This window comes from Anolis sagrei, chromosome 4 (assembly GCF_037176765.1).
Source record: "Anolis sagrei isolate rAnoSag1 chromosome 4, rAnoSag1.mat, whole genome shotgun sequence".
NCBI lineage: Eukaryota > Metazoa > Chordata > Lepidosauria > Squamata > Dactyloidae > Anolis > Anolis sagrei.
In genome coordinates, this window is record NC_090024.1 from 44649312 (window position 1) to 44665137 (window position 15826).

General features: G+C 37.1%; 1 protein-coding gene and 1 pseudogene across 1 annotated transcript in view; both read right to left on the minus strand.

Moving 5' to 3' along the window:
• Window positions 1-2644: 2644 nt before the first annotated feature.
• Window positions 2645-15826, minus strand: part of C4H8orf34 (chromosome 4 C8orf34 homolog) — a 114971-nt gene continuing 101789 nt past the window's right edge. The window contains exons 12-14 of the mRNA XM_060775440.2: window positions 14118-14620; window positions 7918-8011; window positions 2645-3705 (exon numbers count right to left, since the gene is read on the minus strand). Coding sequence (XP_060631423.2) covers window positions 3698-3705; window positions 7918-8011; window positions 14118-14620 — 605 coding nt within the window. The 3' untranslated portion in view covers window positions 2645-3697. The remainder of the gene's footprint in view (window positions 3706-7917; window positions 8012-14117; window positions 14621-15826) is intronic.
• Window positions 14632-14708, minus strand: LOC132775266 (U4 spliceosomal RNA; annotated as a pseudogene).

Below are 15826 nucleotides of genomic sequence, written 5' to 3' on the forward strand. Positions count from 1 at the left end.
GATTGACCCTGCTTAGTTTCCAAGACCAGACAGGATGGGGTGCCTTTGGGGCATCATCTAATTATTATATAAAGTTTTCTGTTGTATATAGCATCACTTACAAAATGGCAAAATGAAATAAAGTGATTTCTGTTTTTCCATTTTATGTAGAGAATATATGGCACATGGACCTTCTTTTGCTATGCTTTGCTCCTTAAAAATTACATCACTCTCCAAACAATCCTTAACTGTAAATGGAAAATCATGGCTGAGATTGTTGCTCAAATATTTCCCAGAGTACTTATATATTCATATGCTCCAGGCAATTCCCTCAGCTGCTGTTTCCAACAACAAAACAAGAATAGAGAAGGGGAGTTAAATTAGATTAGCTTTTTGTCCAGCTGCAAAACTATAGGCAGATAACAAGCAATGGGCAAATAAAACAGCATCATTGGAAAGAATAAAAATGAGGAATGGCTCTAGAGTATGTATACAGGGGTTGTACCTGTTAAAACCAAAATTATGAGCACTTAGGTGTTGGGTTACACACATCAACAGGAAGCGAATGACAACTGCAAGCACTTTTGCAGAGATCTGGCATGCATATATCACGCCCCAAGGAGCATTCTTTGGCAACATTTTGACATTAACTCACGAATTCCTTATCCCCTCCTTAGATACGGTTGTGATGATTGAAGAGAGTAAGCATAAGATATTCTCATCATTCCTTCTAATATTTGATAGTTAAAGTTAATATATTTCAGGTTATTATTTTTTAATTATCATTCGGGATAATTAAGAGCAGTGTTGGGTTTCCTGTAGTTAGGGTGACTACTTGCCAAGGAGAAGGAAATGCATCATCCCCAAAAGCAATCAAGACAGTAAAGATTTTTTTTAACTTTTTGAATTTTAATGTAACTTTAAACACTTTAATGTTAATTTTTAAAAAGATGATAAAGATAATTGCACTAATTTACATATATAGATGCACCATTTATATGTATCAATTTATATATACAGATGCAAATTTTGAATTAAGTTAAATAGTGTACTTCAGCACTCTGGAAAATTATGGGAAGAATAGTGTCCTTGCTTTGCCTGCTGTCCAGGTGCTAACTGCTGATGAACAATATCAAGTCACTAATTTATTTTCCATTATTTCTTAATAATTAAACTGGATTTGGACTGGAGAGCCATTCAAATAAGGAATATGTGCAGGCAGCCTAACCTTAGTGTTAACACAGGACTAAGACAGCTGTGTGGCTTTTTAAATGACAACCTCTGTCATGTTTTGAATGGCAACCTCTCTCATCTTTAATCACTGTAGACTGGAGTTGAAGTTCAATATCCTAAAGCCTACTTAAAAAAATATCCACTGACTTGGACTGTACCATCAAAGTCACTAGACATCTTCAGAAGGGATAACTGAGTTATACCTCCAATAATGTCTGTTGATGAGGGACAGAGGAGATTTGTTTTATTTTATTTATTTATTGAATTTCTAACCTGTCCTTCTCAACCCCCAAGGGGGGGGACTCAGGACGGTTTACAATGGGCCCCATTCCGAAGCCATTACATAATAAATTACAGTAATTAAAACCACATTTAAACATAAAAGCATAATTAACAATACATAAGCCATCATTAAAACAGTAAAACAGATTGGTCTGGTGCAGAGGAGGAAGAAGAAGCAAATCCATATTCTGATATGGAGTTATTAGTATACATCTCCATGGCAGGAGAGGACTCAGAAGACCGTAAGAGAAAGGTCAAGATTGATATTGTGGTAGTTAACAATCCTGATTAGGATATCCTCAACAGCCCTTGTGGCTGGATGTGTTAGGGCCAAGAGTGCAATTAGATGTGGTAATGAGGCACAGACACTAAAACAGAAGATGCACTGGAGACACTATGGGCAAAATTAGAGCAACACAAACGGATGTGGACATGGTCAGAGCCTGAACTTCTGAAAGAAAGATATGACAGATGGTCATGGATGGAAATGGTTTGAGGGGATAGTGTAGCAGACTAATATTTTTGAATGTGGCTAGTTCTGTTGGCGCAGTGGGTTAAAATGCTAAGCTGCAGAACTTGCTGTCTGGAAGATTGGTAGTTCAAATTCATGGGAAGGGGAGAGCTCTCGTCGTTAGCCCCAGCTCCTGCCAACCTAGCAGTTTGAAAACATGCAAATATGAGTAGATAAATAGGTACTACTTTGGCAGGAAAATAATGGCACTCTATGCAGTCATGCTGGTCACATGACCTAGGAGGTATGTACAGACAACACTGGCTCTTTGGCTTAGAAATGTAGATGAGCACCACCCCCAGAGTCGTAATTGACTAGATTTAATGTTGAGGGGAAGCCTTAACCTTTAGTTCTGTTGATCTCTGCTCCAACATCAATGTACAACAGTGTTGATAAAAAGGAGACTGGAGACCCAGAATACTATAACCTTGGCTCATTCAAATTATGTTGCCTGCTCATATGTTTTTTTTCCTACTGTTTTGTCTTCTGCTATTACTTTGATTGTTTTGTATGGTATTTTATTTTTAATGCTGTTACTAATATCTAGTAGGATGAAAAGGAGAATGTAAATCTGCTCAATATATAAAGGAATATACTCACAGCATGTGAACAAAAACAGAAACTGAAAGCATCATGCTCTTATGATCTGTTAGAGCAAATTAATCTTTATTTTTTCCATAGCCCAACAATATGTATCCATTATTACAGCAACAGGCATTAAAAATGAGGTCATAGCTGAGCAACAGAAATCAAAGAGAAAAGAAGGCACTACGTCAAATCCATCCTCAACAGTAGTGCAATCCAATCTATGTCTACTCAGTTCGCCAATTCATTTCAGTGGGCCATACTTGTTGACGATGCCAAGGACTGCTGCCCAATTAGTTAAACAGGTACTGCAAACATAGTTTTTCTTACAACCCCTGTATTGGACATCTTTGTATAAATGTTATACTCAAATCCAGAAGAGCCAACTGTCTTCAGACATGTATAAATTTGCACAATAAATTGTCAAATGCTTAGGTCATTTGGGATATGGGTAAATAATATCATATATGAAATCAGTAGAGTTCAATTATGCATGCTGCATTCCACATTAGGGTCTTTATATTTTGTAAAAGATTTAACTGGAATTCAATAAAATTAATATTACATTATCAATTCCTGTTAGCTTGTATGCACATACACACTTGAATACACACACAAACAGCCCATTCATTATTTCTGTTGTTGCAGCCAATTTCTACAATGAAAATTCATCTCGCTGTGTTTTCTGCGTATTATATTTACACACCGGCAGATGTGGCTAAATACCTCAGAAGTTTATTGACTTAAAAATGAGAAATTTTTAGAAAAATAGAAGTAGAAAACCTCAGTAATGCTAAATACACAAATTATTTCAGGAAATGTTCCTTTCACCTGGCAAAGTTTAATATATCAAATATCAATCCAAAATAAGAGGGGTATAAATTAAACAAAACACATTGTATTAGGTGCACACAGTAAAAAGGGACGGTTAATCATCTTTACCTAAGGCCACTGTGCCATAGTAAGATGTGGAATTCAGTGTGTTTTAGCAACTACACATTAAAGTAATTCTTGCAGTTCATTGAATTTATAAAAATAAGCTTTTATTATATATAAGTAAATCTGTTTTTATGTTTATGAAAAAGTCTTTTCTTCCACTGATGATGTTCACAAACCTGTGGGAAAAAAGAATTAGAGATAATTTACCATTAAACAAAGATGAAAAGTTGTATGGACATATTTCACATGGTTAATTTCAATGCTTTACATATCCTTGAGTACTGAAAGCAAGAGATAAGCAAATATTGCCAGTGGTATGATAACCTCAAAGCTTTACATATTGTTTGCACTCACATTTATAATGTAGATAAAATAGTATAATTGATTTGCTTTTGGCTTGATTTTCAAAGCAAAAGCATCTCTTGCCTATCTTTTTATTTCACAAATTACCAGAAATTACTTATCACCCATAGATTTTTGCTATGCTATCAATATTCTTAAATTGTCATTCCAAAACAAGGCTTAGTTTTAATGTGATAAGTTAGTTAACTGGTCTTTAATTGCACTTCAGCAATGATTGTGGTATGACCACACTCTGTTTTCATTTATGTTATCAGCCACCTTGGGTCTTGTATTAGGAGACTGACAGATCAAAATGCAAGGTTCTGAAATCTTAATTCCGTTGAAAAATGCTTTTTATTTTTACAATGTCTTACAAGCTTTTTGTCAACCTTATTTCAGTTAATCTCTACGGGTTTAAGTGTCCTGAGTTCTGGAGTTCTTAAAACTGTGAAGAGACAGTCTTAAAATTCAGGCAGCCTCATATCAGGGAAATGTAGTCAAACCTAAATCATTTGTTGTGTTAACAAATCTCCACTCAGTGTTAATAATAACACAAACTGCATTTTCTGGAATGAAAGAGACCAAAACTTTGAATTTGTTAAGTTTCGTTCCAGAATGACTCCAGATCCAGGATCAATCCACTCATCTGTCTACCAATAGGCAACAGTGGCTCTGTCCAGCTTGTGGGTAAACCTTTGGAATGACAGACTGCATGGTTCCCCTTCCACCTGTGAATAGGGAGAACACTTAGATAGACATGACACTGGTAGCTCAGATCTCCAACTGGATTTGACAGGCACCAATGCCTTGTCGACTCCCAAACTGATTGGGGTTCCTTACAAAACGATGCACAGACAAAAGGGAAAAGGGCCTGGATGAAGCTGTGTGCTGAGTCTTGAGAGCAGCACTGTAGACCAGTGTCTAACCAGTTTATAGACTGGATTCAAGCCTCTAGGAACAAGAAGGCTCTATCAGTGAAAAACATGATCTTGCTCTACCTCACCTTGACCTGAAATGCCACTACTTGATAGATCAGGAAATTCTTTTAGTTCTCTCATTAGTATGACTGGTGTTTCAAGGTTATCTTTAGCAAAGTTGGCTACATGGTTTTCAGATCTTATCAAACTTTGTTATGAATTTGAGGTATTTCCACTTCTTCCTTAAATTTCCTATGTCCTCTTTCCTACAAGTAATATTCATGCTGTTTTCACAGGACTTCAGGTAGATTTAGTGTTCCACTTCAAAAGCCTTATTAACACAATCTAAAGTGGCCAGAGAATAAAACTGTACCTAAAAAAGAACACATGCTAACTGTGTCATCCCTTTCTGAAATACCAGTGTTGGTAGCAGAACATCCAAAATTATCTTGACACCTGTGCTGCTATTCCCTTGAAGCTGAAAAATCTAGTAAATATTTGCGGTACTTAATTAATTAAATACTGAGCCAGAGAACACCTGCTATTGTGAAAATTAATTCTGTAGTTCTTTTACTCTCAGACATAAGTTATATACTTTTATTTTTCTAAACACTAAATCAAATATATGATGTCAATGCAAATTTTTCAACTTTTTCAACAAAAAGAGGGCTGGGAGTAGTTGAGCTGCACATGGCTAGTTCCTTGAGCTGCAGTGTGGACTGAGAATTGGCACTGGTAGCTCTGCCAGGTCTCTTATTGGCTCTCCACTTTACAGAAATTTCAACACCTGGGTGCTGGCCGCCTGCATTTTCCCGGAGTTGTCCTTCACTTGTGAGCTTGGCTACAGCAACCGCATTCCAGAACCAGATGGCTGCTATTACCCCATATAATTATTCTTAAAAGACTTATTCCTTTAACCAATTTACCATTCTCAGATGTCACATACAGTACAATATTGCTTAGATCAAACATTTTTTGTTCTCTTCCCATGGTTAAAATAGTATTAAGAACACCCTACTTTATACAGAGGGGGAAAAGCTAACCATGAAAACTGATACAGGGTTCAAATCTAGATGCAAGCTCTGTTACAGCTTTAGAGCCTTTGCTATAGAGCAACCATTATTTTAATTATGGTATTGGTATACCCTATCTGCCTTTTGTGCTCTAAGTTCAAGCTAGACAAAACAGTTTTGAAGATGATGTCAAGCAACAGCTTGTATAATTGCAATTCAGAGGACTGGACTCATTTTGCAACTAAGGATTGACAGTTCTGATACTAACACAACTGTTACAAATCAAGCACTAATTTATTGCCATATACTAGTCTCCATTTACAAGGCTGCTATTTTAGCACAGATAAATTGAGTCCAAGAGTTCGTTTTTGTAAAAATGAAAATTTTAAATACTGAGTGGCAAACATAAATCTTAAGATTTTATGGTGTCACAAAATAATAAATTATATCACTGTGAAATATAGCCATACTTAAAAAGTATTATTATTAATACTTTTATTATTAATATTAATAATACTAAATTAATTATTATTGATTATTTAAAGTATTTCTGTATTACCTCCCAGGCCACAAGGGCTTCTGAAGAGATGAAGAAATAAAAAACAATTAAAATACTGAGATAAAAAACAAAACAAAAATATTTCATTAATGAAATAGCAACACACTAATAGCAACACACATGATGGAAGATCAATCTTGGAAATATACAGTTTTGTAGTGAATTGATCTGTACAATGTTTTGGCTATATGAATGTCGAGTTTACTCTGATAAGGGATTAGATTAAAGGGTCCTTTTTCTTATCAAAAGAAAACTCCTGTTTGAAATAGCTGTTTGGTTGTGATTTGAGGTCCAAGTTACACTGCTTATCTTGACTTACTGGCATCAACCAATTCACTCCCACTTTATTCCTCTCCTCATTATTTTAGATAAGTAGTAATTTAGTACACTAACCAAATTTTATTGTTGGTTTATGAATCCTGTTTTGTTTGGGATCAACAAAGCAAGATTCAGGGTACGGCTATTGTGCTACATTCATGCTTCCTGTCTAGCTTCATTTGCTCATTTAAAGGAAAGAGAAAATACCACATGGACTATCTAGAACTCAACATAGCAAAAATTTATTTTTTATTTTTATTTATTTATTCACTTTGTTTTATACCCCACCACCTCTCCCTTATTGAGAGACTCAGAACGGTTTTGTTACATCAGGTAGACAAATAACTTTTCACATTTGTTAATATGTACTTCCTTAGAATATATTATTGTTATTTACATAGAACTTAACTAGCAAATTAACAGTTTCTTTCATAGTTGACAATTCTTACTTTAATATCTTGTTTCATTTTTTAAAATTCCATACTTAGGATGCTTCCAAGCATCTAAATATGCAGAATATAAAGCCATAAACTGAAATATTTTAGGAAATGATACACATTTGCATCCTGGCAGATCACAAACTACTGTGATGTAAAATGCACACACAAAACTGTCAGTGAAACTGACATTTCCAAAAATACTATTCATGTTTATTTATACCACCATGTATGGTTATTTCTAGCCTTGGCGCATAGATATAAATTTGTGTATGCAATTTTTAAAACTTCTGTTACTTAGGTCTTTAACCTAATGTTTATCCACAGAAATAAAACTGGGCCAAGGTTGCGGTATATGTCTTTGCTGCACATGTTTACAAAATGTGTGTGTGTGTGTGTGTGTGTGTGTATATATATAGTGTTTTATGGAGGTCTGTTTGAATGATCTGGTTCTGTTTGATTACATTCATTTGATATAACCTCTTAGTACAGTGTGATGCTCTTCTCCTGTTCTCTGTGTTGACATGGAGTGTATGTTATCATTTCTAAGTCATCTGAGTCCCCCTGGGGCAGATAGGGCAGAATACATATTAAGGATTATCATCATCATCATCGAGACATGAGCTAATCAATTAAGAACAAGTCTTTCTTTATACCTGTAAACAAATGGTAGTCAATGCTAGCAATTTCATTAGAAATTTTAAAAACCTAGAAATTGGAAGAAAATACGGTACTGATGAAGTGGGACAAAGTCCTTGAAAACAATCATGAAATGTATCAATAAAGCAAAAGATACACTTACACTTATCTGGAGCTGGCTCCACTCCTTCACTTTCAGTATCACTTGGCAAAATCCATGGCTGGTGAACAAGCTGAAGTTGTTGTAGGAATTCATCCTGGCAGGGGGGAAAACAGATGCAGCTAAGACAAAAATTAAGGTTACAGAATTTAGATAAATTAACCAAACCAGTTACTTGAATAAAGATCTTCCAAACAAAAGTATAGGTCAAAAGCTGCTCTTCTGCTCCTTTGGAAAAAAATTCAGTTACTACAAAAGTTGGGAGAAATTTTCTGTTGGTTCGGGGCGTGAAGAGAGAAGGATAATTTTTACATTATATATTTGTATTACCTTAGCTATAAGTGATGGTCAAGAAGTTTAAATACTCTTCTCCATATTTTAGAAAAAAATGTGCAGTTACAGCAACCACAAAAGCACACAAAAAATCTTAGAAACACAATTTCCACTGTTTTCACATAGATGTATTTTCATAGCTGTTTTAAAAAATGATAAAAATGTTTTAGAAACCTCAGCCATGTCATTTAATTAGGTAAGTCAAAGCAATCCATCCTCCCAAATCTGATGGATCTGTATTCCTCAGTCGCACCCCAAATAATATATGTGCAAACATTGAGGCTTTGGATGTTCTTTCTGGTTCTAGTCCTGAATCCTAGAACAGCCAATTTCACAAAATAAAGGATCATTAGATCACCCTGGTAATTTATTCTATTGCTATGGTCAGTGGGAGACTTGCCATTTTGTGGATTCAGGAGAGTAGCTACCACTGAAGTCAGCTGAATTCCAAACAACCACAAACTCCTGGTTTCATATACATGTGGAGTTACATAAATTTAATCCAAAATGCCAAATAGTAATCTTCCAAAACTCATTTAATTGTTGTGACAACCATAAAAACCCTGAGACACAGACAGGTTGATTCTGTGTAGAAAAGTAGCAAAAAAATGAATCTTGATATACACTGAACAGATGTAAGATGTAATAAAATCCAGACTTCTCACAGCAAAATAACTTCCAGCTTTTAAATTGCTTGCAGATCAGAGAGGACATGATTTCACAGAGAGGCTTTGGTGTGATTTTAACACAGAAATGATATGAAGATGACTTGCTGGATACTTCTGCTTGGCAATATATTTCTGCTGAGATTAAAACAGCAAATGAATTCAGCACAGCGTAGGCAAGCCAATTTCTTCAATTAAAAATGAACAAAGTGTCAATGAAAATGGTTATGAATCTTTTGAGTGCTACAGGCCTCTCTTCCAGTAAGGAAAAAGGTAAAAACTATGTTTAAATCACTTTCAATTTCAAATGTCTGTAGTGAGCTGTAGTCTATACCAAGCAAATCAGCTGATTTAGTTACATTTGGTCTACGTTAGCTGAACTTCATTTCCCTGATTTTACTGGAACAAGATGGGTTATAACTTTCAGCACCACTGATTTCAATACTAGAGTTTAACTGATGTAATGTGTTGTAAACATAAAGCACAAAATTGTTGTTGCTAACTGGAGGCCATTCCAGACAGGCCGTTATCCCAGGAGCAGCCACATTTTTAAAAACGTACTTCTTCCTGGGGGCCCATCTACACACACCCCAGAAAGCACGCACTTTCTGGGGTGGGTGTCCAGATGTTCTTCTAGGAATGCCCAGGAGAACACTGAGACACAATAACCCCTTCCCCAGAAGCCCCCCAAAACAGAGTGAAAAAACAAAAGAACTCACCGGGCCTCCATGAGGTGGCTGACAGAGTTCTTCTGGCGCATACAAATGATGCACCAGGAGAAAGGGGGGCAGGAGTGATTTTCCTCCTCTCCCCTTTCTCCTGGCATATTATTTGTAAACGGCAGGGGAATTCCAGCAGCCGCTTAATAGAGGCCGGGGAGTTCTTTTGTTTGTTACTCTGTTTTGGGGGCTTTTGGGGAAGGGGTCAGTATTCCCACAGTATCCCAGGCTAATTTAGCCCAGAAAATCATGGGAACACTGTCTGAACTGCTGTCCAGACACTGAAAGTGGAGGGTTTATCCTGCACCTTACAAGAAGGTGCAGAATAACCCCACTATCAAATTAATCCACCACAAACCAGGGTTTTCCTGGTTTGTGGTGGATTAATTTGGGTTTGTCCAGGACATCATCTAGACAGCCCCTTTTTATTGTGGAAGTTTCCACATTAAAGGGGCTATCTAAATGTGCCCTGAGACACCTCTATCTTCTACAAGCCTCTCAGGCCTGGCAGACTCAGGAATATCCTGCCAGCAACACCGCTACCATCAGCATAACCTCTCATCTTGGGGATTTGTTGTTTGGAAAAATCCTCAGGTGTCTCTACTGGACGGAATGCTTTGTACTTTACTATTGTTCTGTATCCAAAGTTATAGCGCTCTGTCTCAAGTTGCCCTCTATCCTGGCTGTTGCCAATGCACTTTATCCATCAGTCCTATCCTTACAATTAATTTGCACCAGTCCGCTCAGCCGTTGCTAGAAACTGATTATTATTACAGGTTCATTGGTTGTTGATGTTTGTTTTGTTTTGTTTTAATGTTGTTTTTATTCTGTTTTATACCATCATTTATGTATTTAAAAGTATTGTATTTTAACTATGTTGATCGGGCTCATCCCCATGTAAGTTGCCCTGAATCCCTTTGGGAAGATGGAGGAAGGGTACAAAATTAAAGTTGTTGTTGTTGTTTAACATTGGAATGTATTTTCATTATGTTTAATATGTATTAATTTTAATCCAATTTATTTTAAGTCAAAGTTTGTATGTCTTAAGGCACTGTGTAAGTGCCATATGTAAGCCTCCTTGAGTCCTCCGTGGGATAGAGAAAGGCGGGGTATAAATAAGGGAAATAAATAAATACAAGAGAGTGCAGTGCTAAAGCTCTGTAGCAGAGAATTCTATAAAGCTCATGAGACTATAAATCCCAGTATCCAAAGGATAGAGCAATGGTAATTACAGTAGTGTGAAGCTACTCTAATTGTGCAGTGTGGATACACCCATAGAGCTAATATGATGAAAAAGTATTTTCTATGTAATCAAAGAATAGTATTTTTGAAATGGCGATGGCTTGCTTTGTAAAAATGATATCAGTTCAATAAATAGAAGGCTTCACTTCATCATGTTACTTCAGGTCTGCTGGTAGTTTAGGGAGTTAGAAATCCTGCTGTCGAAGGCTGGGGAATGCTGTGAGTTGAGTTAGGGGAGACACAATAGTACCCTCAGGCGTAAACAGTAAAAAAAAGATCAAAGTAGCAGGCTTCAAAAGGTCAATGTCGCAAACGTCATGTTCTATGTAACTATTTTATCCAAATAAATCAAATTATGGGACTAACATGATATTGGCATCACTATGCTTACCAGACTATTACAGTCAAATAAAATGGGAGAAGAAATAACAGATGTAACCACCATTGCTCTTAGAATTGTATTGGAAAAATGAACTTCTCTGTTGTGGTACTCAGCGTGTGGAAGATCTTCCAGTGAGATTAAATGGATGTTGCTATCCTAATCATTCTCTTAACTGTTAACACTATAAATTATTCTTTTTTGAAATGGATGGGGTTCTGATGGATTATCTTGTTTCATTTCTTTTTATCTACTTGTTTTATTCCATTTGTTTTCACTGTAAACCACTTTGAAATTTCAGAAGTGATGATACAGAGATGCTCTGAAAGAAGTAAATGAATACATATTCTGTACTGCACTTGTTTATTTCTTCTTCTTTGATCTGATTCTTTGATTCTATATCTTTTTTGTCTTGTCCAAGTAGTCCGTTTTTCCCCTGTAAAACTCCTTTTACTTGTGTTGCCAAAATACAGGGTATACTCAAACACATAAGCTAATGCACAAACCAAAAATGTATCAAGTTTCCGCCTACTAAGAATAAGGTGCAACATAATGAGCAAACAATAGGATGGGAGCCTAATGTTCTTGTCTCCTTTTGCTTCCTCAACATCAAGGTGATACAAACTATTGCAGGTGCCAACAAATAATGTCCAAATGGCACTCATTTGTTACACTTCATAAACGTTTTGAAAAAAACATTAATGATCTGAACTTCTGGCTGATTTGTCCAAATAGGGGCTGTGCCTATAAAGATCTAAAAACCTACACATGTACAAGCACATGAAAGGAAGGATTTAATGTCTGGATTTATTCATTGTGTAACAATAATAAAAACATCTATCTATGTTATATTGCTTGGTTTGGATTGAACTGGTAATGCAACACACCTGCAAATTTACTACACCATGTTCTGTGCCAGAACTGCAGGCATATGTACAAGAACTCAGATCACCAGGCAACTTATAATTCTTTCAGACGGGACCACAAAACTAAAATCTTGGACTTTTTACAAAAGAAAGAACTTCACAGCTGACATGCTAATCTTTGCCAAATTCTTCAAGAAATGACATATGACCGTTTCCTTTCAAATGTTTCTTTATGATGCAGTCTCTCCCATAAGGGAATGAAGAATTTTAAAGAAATTATTGAATTAGAAAAGGGAAAAACACAGATGTAGTCATCATTGCTCTTAGAATCGTATTGCAAAAATTAACTTCTCTGTAGTGGTACTCAGCATGTGAAAAGTCTTCCCAGTGAGATTAAATGAATGTTAGTGGGCCAAAACGAACAAAATGAAGTTCAACAGGGATAAATGCAAGGTCCTCCACTTACGCAGAAAAAAATGAAATGCAAAGATACAGAATGGGGGATGCCTGGCTCGACAACAGTAGGCGTGAAAAAGATCTTGGAGTCCTCATGGACAACAAGTTTTAATCATGAGCCAACGGCACCTGCATAAATAGGAGTATAGTGTCTAGATCCAGGGAAGTCATGCTAAACCTTTATTCTGCTTTGGTCAGACCACACTTGGAATACTGTGTCCAATTCTGGGCACTGCAATTGAAGTGAGATGTTGACAAGCTGTAATGTGTCCAGAGGATGGCGACGAAAATGATGAAGAGTCTGGAGAACAAGCCCTATGAGGAGTGGCTGAAAGAGCTGGGCATGATTAGCCTGCAGAAGAGAAGCCTGAGAGGAGACATGATGGCTATATATAAATATGTGAGGGGAAGTCATAGGGAGGAGGGAGCAGGCTTGTTTTCTGCTTCCCTGGAGACTAGAATGCGAAACAATGGATTCAAACTACAGGAAAGGAGATTCCACATGAACATTAGGAAGAACTTCCTAAAGGTGAGAGCTGTTCAGCAGTGGAACTTTCTGCCCCGGAGTGTGGTAGAGGCTCCTTCTCTGGAGGCTTTTAAACAGAGGCTGGATGGCCATCTGTCAGGGGTACTTTGAATGCAATTTTCCTGCTTCTTGGCAGGGGGTTGGACTAGATGGCCCACGAGGTCTCTTTCAACTCTATGATTCTATGATTCTAAATCACCAGCTGGAATAAGATGTCATGGAGTGAGATATGAAAGTACATTTTAAAATACAAATTCAAAACTGAATTACATTTCAATCTATGACAGATCAACAGTTTGTTCAAGACACATCTAATATTTTCACAGGATGTAATATTTGCACAGGACAACGCATTCAAAGAAAGCACATTTCAATCGCAGTGGATACTTTCTATGATACTGTTGTAATCCCCCAATCTTGAACCAATGCAGGGGTTGGTAAGAAAAACCCTGATGTTAAAGGACCACTTTGTTTCTGTTTACGTGAAAAGCATTTATAGTCTCAAAGGTGATTTGAAACTCATAAAATGAAATAACATAAGGACCTTGAATTGTGCAAAAAAAAAAAACAGGCACAGAGATAACTTTTACTCTCCGGTGTGAAATATTCCCCTTCAGCTCCCTGCATTTTATTGTTTATATACAAGAGATTTTGTTTAAAAATACATACCATTTTTATTAGCATATTTCCAACAAAGAGAAATGAATGCTTAACGCAGGATAAAATCATAATAGACTTTCTGTAACAAAACACTGTGATTTTCAAAATCAAACATGAGATAATGTGGGTAATCCTAGATGAAATTAAACAGTACTACAAAAAAGGAGGCTCTGGGTTTTAGCAGCCTGTTCTTATATAATAAACTATAATAGCTACATAAATTCACTTGCAGATTTATCTGATGGCTTTTGCTTTCAATTAATCCTAAATAAATTAGTGTAGAACAAACCTTAATGTAATATCAAAACACAAACAGGAGCGACACTGTATAGGCTGATAAATATATAAAAAACTTACTTCAGACAAACTGCTTCTTTGAGTGACATTTCCTAGAGCGTCTCCACTTGTTTCAAGGAGCCCTGGGTGAGCTGTGATGGTCCTCCCAAGTTGGTTCTTTGATATCAAAGCCTGGCTTCTTTGCATACTAATGATTCCTTCCTTGTTTCCTTGGTTGCTAGGAGAAAGGGGCCTTTGTAACAAAGCATTTGAGGTTGCAGCCCTGTTTGCTGGACTTGGCAGCACAGAAGATCTGTTGGTCTGTGTACTAGAAGGTGGAGGCCTACTGTTTGTGACCCCAGAGACCTGCAGTCTATTGTTAATGGGTAATGGTGGTGATTTGTTTCTTTGAAGATGGAGCTGAATATCTTTCTCAATAAGAGTTGGCACTTGCGGTCCTGCCTCTTGGCTTGGTGGAACTTTAAAATTTCCTTGATGATCTAATGCAACTAAGTTAGTTTGTGGGTTGCTCATATTCCTTAGCAGTCTTCCTTCTTCCCACAATGCTAGGTCCTTTGCAATGTCTGTGCATAAACACAAAAAAGTTTCAATTAGCAATAACTGCACCTCGGATTAACCTGATTGGCTACAATATTGCCACTGCGCAAAAAAGGGAGCCCTGGTGGCACAGTGGGTAAAACCGAAGACCAACAGGTTCGAATCCGTTGCAGGTTCGAATCCGGGAAGAGTGCAGATTAGCTCCCTCTATCAGCTCTAGCTCCCTATGCAGGGATATGAGAGAAGTTTCCCACAAGGATGGTAAAACATCAAAATATCTGGGCATCCCCTGGGCAATGTCCTTGCAGATGGCCAATTCTCTCACACACAAAAAAGCCACAAAAAGTAGTATCACAGGAGAGAGAGGGAAAGGAATCACTGACACAGGCCTGTAGCCGGGGGGGGGGGGGGTTAGGGGTCCCCCCCCCCATTTTTCAGGTTAAAAAATGGTTTACTCATGAATTTTAACTGGTTAACCAAATCCCCATGCTAAGTCTATGAGACGCAAAAAAATTAAGAGTCCCTCCAGAACTGCAAGCACTATCTCAAGCAAATATTGGCAATTTATCCACACTGTCATTGCTTGCAGCAATAGCCAATGTAGTGAAGCAACCAAGTTGGGGGGGGGGGATCTTGAATGATCTCATTAAGGAGGCCAGACTTGGTGGAGGTGGTTGACAGGGGCAGAGCTGCAGGCTATAGAAGGCTGTTCTGCCCCCTGCTGTGCTCTTTGCTTCAGCGTGAGCTAGGAGGCAGGTCTCAACCCCGCCCCCCATGAAATTTCCAAAAAAAAAAAAAACCCTGAAATTTTGAACCCCTCCTGAATTTTTTTTCTGGCTATGGCCCTGCACTGACATATATTTATTCTAAAACAAGCTGGTCATGTATTGATTGTTCTCTCTAGGACACTAGATTTCTATCATTTTGGACTTACTAAGCAGCTTCATAACTACTTCATCAGGATCATTTCTTACTAATATTTGTTTGGTGCAGGGGACCTTCTTTTGATCCCCAATATAAACAATTCAAGATGGGATAAATTATCAGTGCAGCAAATGGTGTCTTTGCTTATCTTTCCTGAACATTGTGAGTATCAACATATGAATGTTCCTATAAAATCATCTTCCTGGAACTCAACATACATCAGCATATACTGCTAAAGGAAATTCTTATACAATGTAATGTCATTCTATTATGCATTCATCATACAGTGATCATGTTAGAGAGAGAAA